At 50.5% G+C, this 7,884-nt stretch overlaps 1 protein-coding gene across 2 annotated transcripts in view; it reads right to left on the bottom strand.

Annotated features, from left to right (window-relative positions):
* Positions 1-2,123: 2,123 nt before the first annotated feature.
* KIF26B (kinesin family member 26B) overlaps positions 2,124-7,884 on the bottom strand; it is a 569,059-nt gene continuing 563,298 nt past the window's right edge. For both annotated transcript variants that reach the window (XM_007990011.3, XM_007990012.3), the window contains 3 exons: positions 6,769-6,971; positions 6,089-6,239; positions 2,124-2,711 (listed from right to left, as the gene is read on the bottom strand). In XM_007990011.3, coding sequence (XP_007988202.3) covers positions 2,563-2,711; positions 6,089-6,239; positions 6,769-6,971 — 503 coding nt within the window. In that variant the 3' untranslated portion in view covers positions 2,124-2,562. The remainder of the gene's footprint in view (positions 2,712-6,088; positions 6,240-6,768; positions 6,972-7,884) is intronic.

Raw genomic sequence — 7,884 nt, 5'->3', positions numbered from 1 at the left:
AAGCATTCTCCTTCACCGTGTCCTGCGGGATCCCGTGAGGTGTTCTGTGATGGGCATCTTGGGAAGCCAGTCTGACTTGGTAAGAGAACTCTTGGTTTTATTCAAGCTTTTGTTATAGCATAAAGTTGCTACAAATGGATAAAAGCAGATTCAGGCAGGAGGCAAGCCAAGTGCCACCCCCCTCGGAAGGAGTCCATCGGTTTCAGTCCAGTAAGGGCACCAGGCTCTGTCCCTGGCTAAAGGAAGGAGGCACAGCATGGAAGGAACCTCAGGGGAGGACGTGGCAGGGGCGAAAACCAAGCTCACCGCTGACCCATCAGATGAGTTTGTTTCCAGCAAAAACAGAATATTTGAAAATCTCCAATTAAAGACTTTTCATGAACTACACGTTTAAAACCAGCCACCAAAAGAGATTGCCCGACGGAAAACTCGAAGGATTGGCTTCCCTTTGGGTCCAGACGCTTCCAAGGATATTACTGTTAAGCAAACTCACTCACACAAGTGCTGTGAGGGCAGAGGTGAGCCCAGTGCGCGCGACTGTCCTGCAGAATGAGGTCAAGGCGAGGGAGCTTAGGGAGGTCCTGCTTCCCAGGGCAACAAACTTATCAGACTTGGGAGATGCATAGAAGGGAGACTGAGCCATGACAGAGCAGCCTCTCCCTGCAGTTGAGCCTGTTCAGCTAGCAGATGTGGGCATGTCTCCTGTTTGTACAGAAGTAGACTCTTAGGAAAAGTGCAAAGCCAGACTCGTGACCCAGGGAGCTGGCTCCCGCCGACAGGGCCACCTGAACCCTGTTCTGATAACAAAGGAGCAGATCATGTGAAGCTCACAAGACTTTGGTTCCCATTTACCGAGTTCAGCCAGCTGTGTGGGCTGCAGCGTCCAGAGGTACACTGAGCCAGAAATGTAGTGTTCTTTTCCCCCTTGGGGAGTGGCGGGGGCTGAGTTATTGGTTAATAAAGGCAGCCTAGCTTGGAAACAGGCTCATGAAGATATGCTGCATTTGAGGGCAAAAGGGAAGCGTACTCTGCAAATGCCTAAGCACTGTCCTTGATGTGAAGGCTGCAGGGACTCCTGGCTTCCGGGCTGTTCTATCAGCACCACAGCTTTGATCAGGCAAATCCCTTGACCACTCTGGACCTGGGGAGTCTATCAATCACTAAAATGGGTGTAATTTCTAAGGGAATTGTTACAGGGAGGAACACCTAAATTTGAAGTCCTGAGTTGTTGGGAGCCAAAACCTGGACATCCATCTCTTCAGCTATTCTGCCTATCCGGGGTTGTGTGAGTTATGGAGGGGAAGCTCTGCCTTTGGGTAGGGGCAAAGACTGAGAGGACAAGCCTGTCCCTTCTTGCCTTAGAGGCTTTGGGACACAGGAGAGCTGAAATCCTTGGACTCTGGACAACAGACAAGATGTACCGTCTCAAGAACCCTTGTTCTAATCCAATACAGGTGAAGTCTCTGAACAAGCCTGAGGTGGTCTCTCAGCTGGGAAAAATCCCACTTTAGTCAATTCACAACACTAGAAAATACAGCTCTGGTGAATTGGTTCCAGCTTTCCTTCAAGTCTTTGGAATAAAAATGAATACAAATTTTGAGGGCCAGGCAACCTGTGGATTTGTGGGTCAAGGAACCGTATGTGTGTGAGGACTTGAGGGGGGCAAACTGTCTACAGAACACACAGCCCACCTCCCAGGTCGCAAAGGACTCCTCCTCCCCGATGCTGCAGGGTCCAGCTCCTCGCCCGTTCTCTAAAGCACCTGCCCCACTATCAACCTTCTGGGTCTGCCCTGACCACGCTGCTTGTTGGGACATGGCATCGAGGTCACCTGCTGCTCCAAACCTACTTTGGAAACACACACACTGGCTCGTGCCGGGGAAGTCTCTCTGTTCTGTTTGAGTGGCCTCACTAGAATAACCATAAAAGACAGGTAACATTTATTCATAAGCAATACTGATTAGGAAATAGCTCTACAAACACAACTTACTTAGAAACAGCAAGTCAGAAATAGGATAAAACACCAAGAGAAAACGAGCTGTGAATACATTTCCAAAATGTTTTTGTTTTGTTGTTTTCATCTTGACTAGCACCATCTGTACACAAGAAAGTATGAACATAAATGTTTGGATAATAATAAAGATTTGCAAGGCACTTAATCAGTCATTCTGGGTCTTTTTGTTGTTGTGTTCGCTTTCCACAGCAATCCTACATCCACCCCGCTCCTCTCTCACGAAAGCAAGAGAAGAGTGAGGTCTCTTTTGCTAGCAGTTCTTATGTACAAACAAGGTAAGGTTCCTCAAAGTGCTTTTTCAGTCTCGCAGGGCTTGGACACCCCTCGGGCTTCCCATCCTTTTCTCCTTCCATGGGTGTTTGGCGTTTGCGCCTTTCCTACAGAAAACAAAAGAAAACTCGCCTTCCGCTCAACGCTCGCTCCAGACTTGCCACCAACCTTCATCCTCATTCATTGTCTTTGATGCCCCCGCACAGAGGGCCTAGGGGCGTGCACCGTCTCTGAAGTCCTGGGGAGCGGGGAACCGCTAGGACAAGGGTCTGGCTCATCTACCGGCGCCTGGAGGTGATGTCGAAGCAGGTGATCATCATGAGATGGGCCTTGCAGAAGTTGACACGGCTCTCCAGGCGCTCCGTCACACACTCCAGGGCCTCCAGGTACTCCAGGGAATCCAGCTCCCAAACCTGCTCCAAGTCAACTGCAAGAGAGGAAGAGCTTGATGGAGACACAGAGCAAACAGGGCGCGAAGCATCTCCCGACGGCTCAGCCTGGAGCTGCCACCCCCACATCTACTCCTTGGTCTAAAGGTCTAACTCGCCTGCCTTAGGCCACCGCAGGGTTCCCTCCTGCCCGATCCTCAGCCTCTTTTGGGTGGAACGGAACACTCCTCTTTACCAGTGTTTAGATCCTTAATGTGTTTTTGAGATTCTACTAACAAGGGGACATTCTCGCTTCCCCTACCTCCAGCCATCCCCATCGCAGGATTTGAGAGACTCTACCATGCTATTCACTATCAAGTAAATACTTCAAGCTGAGGTGGGGAGAGTCCCTCCCTTCTGGGAGTCTCAGTTGAGTGACAGTTATACTTCTGCCCCCTTTTATGAAAGGATGTTTCTGGATTATAACCCGGATACCTTTCCTGATGTTCAGGCCTGCACAGAGTAAAAAGTCTGTATCCTTCAAGGCCTGAAGAACAGGTATCTGGAATCAACCCCTTCTGGCATCAAGTCCCCTACTTTGTCCAGAGGTGGCTGGGCAGAGGGATGGGCTGCCTGGCCCGGGCTCCAGGGGTCCAGCAGGCTCCCAGTACGAGGAGGAAAGGCATGGACAGCAGCCAAAGGTGGTGGGATTGCCCTGGAACCCCAGGCAAGAGACGAACTCTGGGACCTCCACGTCGGCTGACCCAGTGTCCTTAAAAGGAATGTGAGAGTAGTAATTCTTACCCTGCCTGCCCTGAGTTGCTGTGGAGATAAAATGAGATAATGAACATGAACTTGATTTGAAAACGATGCCACACTATGGAAACATTGGGGATTAGAGTTGACGTCTGCAAAGTGTCTTCTTTCTGCAGATGAGGTCCCTGAGAGCTGGACAGTGACATGACTCACTGAGGCTGATGCAGTTAACCAGGACTAGAGCTGGAAGGAGACCGAAGGCCCTTCCAGAATACCAGTGTAATATTTAAAAACAAAAACAAAAAAGCAAAAGGAGCCATCATTCTATGACCACATCAGGCTACATTACTGGACAACCTTGAAAGTGGCATCAGAACGAAGAAATAGAACTAAAAATGGATCTTTCCATGCCAGTCCCCTGCCTTTTGCCCACAGGGAATAGTCAGCAGGCAGCCTCATTGATCCTTTTTTTCCATTACTGTTTTCAATTCATCTTCAAGAAACAATCTGTGTTTCCCCTTTCATGTAGCTTTCTGTTCATTTTCTTTCTCAGCATCAAAAACACAGTGATTTTGACATATGTACAAAGACTAGAAGAAAGCGGTTGTTTCCTGGAAGCAGCTAAACATGTACGTATTAATGTTTCAGCTTGTTCCCATCCTGAGAAAAAACACAACTTTGTAAGATGAAGACAATTTTCAAGTCTGCCCTGGGCATAAACAGTTCTTAAAAATAAAATGTTAATGAAAATAGCAAAAATGAAGGAGAACCGACAGAGAACTGACTGAAAGGAGGCCCCTGGGATCTTTGAGTGGCCAGGGATTCCTGAAACAAGGAAAAGGGTATCCGCAGCGGGGGGATAAGCACAGGGCCCCGTGCGCATGTCACAGGCAGACAGCAACCAACGCCCTCGCCCCGTCTGCCCTCCCCATTAGTGCCCTCGATGAAATGCCCTCACAGGACAAGTTCATGTCTTTGCTCACATTTCTAACAGAAGATCCAGCTCAGTGCATCATGCAAGCAGGCATGAAGGAAATGCCTCCTGTTTTTTATTTGTATTTTTGAGATAGGGTCTCACTCCGTCACCCAGGCTGGAGTGCAGTGACGCGATCTCAGCTCACTGCAACCTCAGCCTCCTGAGTAGCTGGGATTACAGGTGCCTGCCACCATGCCCAGCTAATTTTTATATTTTTGGTAGAGATGGGGTTTCATACCACGTTGTCAAGGCTGGTCTTGAACTCCTGGGCTCAAGTCATCTGCCCACCTTGGCCTCCCAAAGTGCTGGGATTACAGGCGTGAGCCACCACACCTGGCCAGGAAATGTCTCCTGTTGTTGAAACTTGGGGTAATACTAATAATTACTAGCAGATCCTGAGCTCTCATCCTGGGCCAAGCAGTGTAATAAGCACCAAGAGGACCAACAGGTACTGATTCACACCTCACAACTGCCCTGTGGTGTAGTCACCATTATTTTTCCCATTTTACAGCTAAGGAAGTCAAGGCTCAGAGTGAAGTGTCTTACCCGAGGTCCCACAGCTAGTCTGTGAGAAAGCCAGCAGCCAAAGCAGGTGTGTATGCCTGTGGCCACAGCTGCAAAGGCTGCAACTTACTATTATAGGATGCTCCATAGACTGTCCCAAGAATCCAGTGAGTCCTTGGGGAAATGTTAGCACCTTATTCCTAGGGAGAGGCAGCTGCCGGGAGACTGCAGTTACATGTGACAGGCACGGCTGGGAGGCTGACAAGTCCTGCCACTTTCTTCCGCACCTTGGCCCAGGACCGTTTCACCCCAATATTTTTTCAACCAGCTGCTTTGGAACATAAACCTAAGCTTCCAGCCTCTGCCTGCGGGCCCTCCGCACTGGCCAGGGAAGACTGGAAGAGGGTGGGGGCCGTGCAGGGGAGCGGCAGTACAAAGGAGGCCTGCCAGAGGCTGAGGGCAGGATGAGGGGAGGCAGAGGGAACCTGATTGGCAGGAATGTATTTGACGCCACAGACTGAGTCTTCCAGCATTAGCTCCTATATCAGTGTAATAGCTGGGACCAGATTGAAGTTTTATTTTGTGCTAAATGGAATGGTCAGGAACAAATAAGAGACAATTGAATCCATCTTTCAAAGAGACCAAAATTGTCCTGAATTGTTATTAGATGGTTACGGTCATCCTGGGCTATTAAATGGAAATAGTCCTGTGGCTGTCGTGTTTTTTCTTTTTTTTTTTTTTTTTTTCACTCAAAAGTGTTTTCCTTGCTTTCCGGGTTCTCTGTGCAGCTTTTCTAGGACCGTACACTCTAGCCTATTAAGGGCTCTATAAATTCTTGTCTATTTCAGGCTAGATATGCAGTGTGATTTGGGACCAAGGAGCAGATCTGTAACAGTCTTCATGTCTGGGTGATCTTCCGCCACAAGCAGGGGGGAAAATCTCATTTTCAGGTGCTTTGGACTGAGACACGTGAGAAATAATCTTGCAAGAGCAATATTCACCACCCCTCGCTGCCCCGGCCCTCCCACCCGCCCCCAGGGCAGTATGCTGCTCGCTGGGTGCAGCTTCCTCCATGTGGTGGGCATCCTGGGACCAAGGAGGTGGACGCAGCCTCTGTCGCTGGCTCCCTGGGCTACGCGCCAGGCCTGGTGAGTGGGGTAGCCCAGTAGTCGCGAGGGAGGGAAGGAACCCCGGCCTTACATTCACTGAGCCACTTGTTGGGATCCAGCATCAGGTACTGTTTGGTCGCCTCCAGCTCCTTCATCAGCCACTCGTACTTGGCACGGACCTCGGCGATCCTCTGCTGACGGTGTTCCAGAATTTTCAGCTTGGCGTTGAAGCACATGACCTCCTAGCACACAGACAGAGAGGAGAAAGGGCCCTTCTGCTCACGCCCAACCCACGCCACAGGGAGCACCTGTGAGTATCGTTGATGGAAAACAGGCTGGGGATGGAGACGTGTGGGAGGGACCCAGGTGATCTCGGCCACATTTCTGCCTCGACAGGCCAGTCAGTTCAGACACCTCACAAGGTAGGACTATGACAGACCATTCTTGGACTATGACAGGCCATTCTTAAATTGAGAAAGCAGGTGGTGGGTGTTTCAAGATGGACAAAGGCTGGTTAAGACGGGGAGCCTCAAGGAGCCAGAAAAGCCCCCAAGATCATCAGCCCCCACCCCTGGCTTTGGAGCCTTGATAACATTTCAGCAAGAGAAACACGGGGCTCTCTCCACAGCCTCTGTCCAAAGGCCCTTTGCTGGGACAGAAGCCCCCTTCCCACCACCCGAGCCAGAAGCCGGCTGGGAAGCCTGGGTCTGGGCCGTCTTCCTCAGGGCCCTGCCTGGGCCAGCGTATGGGTGGTGGGGGAGGCTGCCTTACCTTGCTGGCGCCCCCTCGTCGCCGCTGCAGGCGCTCCACGTCATCAATTTCATAGACTTTGATCTCAAAGGGTTCCCCAAGGCCCCTCTGGCTGCTCCGCAGGGGGCCGTCCACCCAGCGGACGCCTGTGCTGTTGGTGGGTTTTCTCACAGGAGAAGAGGTGTCCAGGGAGAGTGCTGGGATAAGCCTCCGTCTCTGAGAACCTGAGGAGGGGATTAAGCCCAAAGAGTTAGTCTTTCTGAATTTCAATTTTTTTTTCTTTTTTTTTTGGAGATAGGGTCTTGCTCTGTTGCGCAGGCTGGAGTGCAGTGGTGCGATCATAGCTCACTGCAGCCTTGAATTCCTGGACTCAAGCAATTGTCCTGTCTCAGCCTCCTAAGTAGCTGGGACCATAAGTGACACCACCACACCCAGCTATTTTTTTTTTTTTTTTTGTAGAGATGACGTCTTGCCATATTGCCCAGGCTGGTCTCGAACTCCTGGCCTCAAGTGATCCTCCCACCTTAGTCTCCCAAAGTGCTGGGATTACCGGTGTGAGCCACTACACCCAGCCAGAATTCAATCTTTTAAATATTTTGTGGATGTAACCGATGAGGTCATGACAAGCACCCCAGGATCTGAGGCAGGGCTAAACACTCCCACTTCGCACCACCCACCTCCACCTCTCCTCCCCTAAACCGACACTTGGGCTTTAGCTCAGCCAACTCCCGGGGGAATCTTTAGAACTGCCTCCTAGTTTCCACCTGTAAAACGTGCAGCTTAGACCTGTGAGCCACACCGGCACATCCTCAGCATGGATGGGTCAAAAGGACCGAGCATTTGATGTCATTACAGGAGTTCCAGAAAACACTGTCGATTTGCTTATAACAGCAGCAGCACTGACATGCACCGGTTACGTGCCAGGCACTATTTCACATGCTTCACACACTGTGACAAGCACTGCTGGTTCTCTCCCGGTATCTATCCTCTTTCTTTCTCAGCAGAAGAGACCCTGGGTATTAGTGAAACACAAGGCTCCCGGAATGGAGACTAAACTTGCATGGCACAGGGGGCTGCAGTGTTGATGAACAAATGTCAGTTGAAGCATGTCTCCTCCAGAAGACAACAAGGAACGCT

The sequence above is a fragment of the Chlorocebus sabaeus genome, chromosome 25 (assembly GCF_047675955.1).
Source record: "Chlorocebus sabaeus isolate Y175 chromosome 25, mChlSab1.0.hap1, whole genome shotgun sequence".
In the NCBI taxonomy this organism is placed as follows: Eukaryota; Metazoa; Chordata; class Mammalia; order Primates; family Cercopithecidae; genus Chlorocebus; species Chlorocebus sabaeus.
This window is presented reverse-complemented; position numbering and strand designations above follow the sequence as displayed.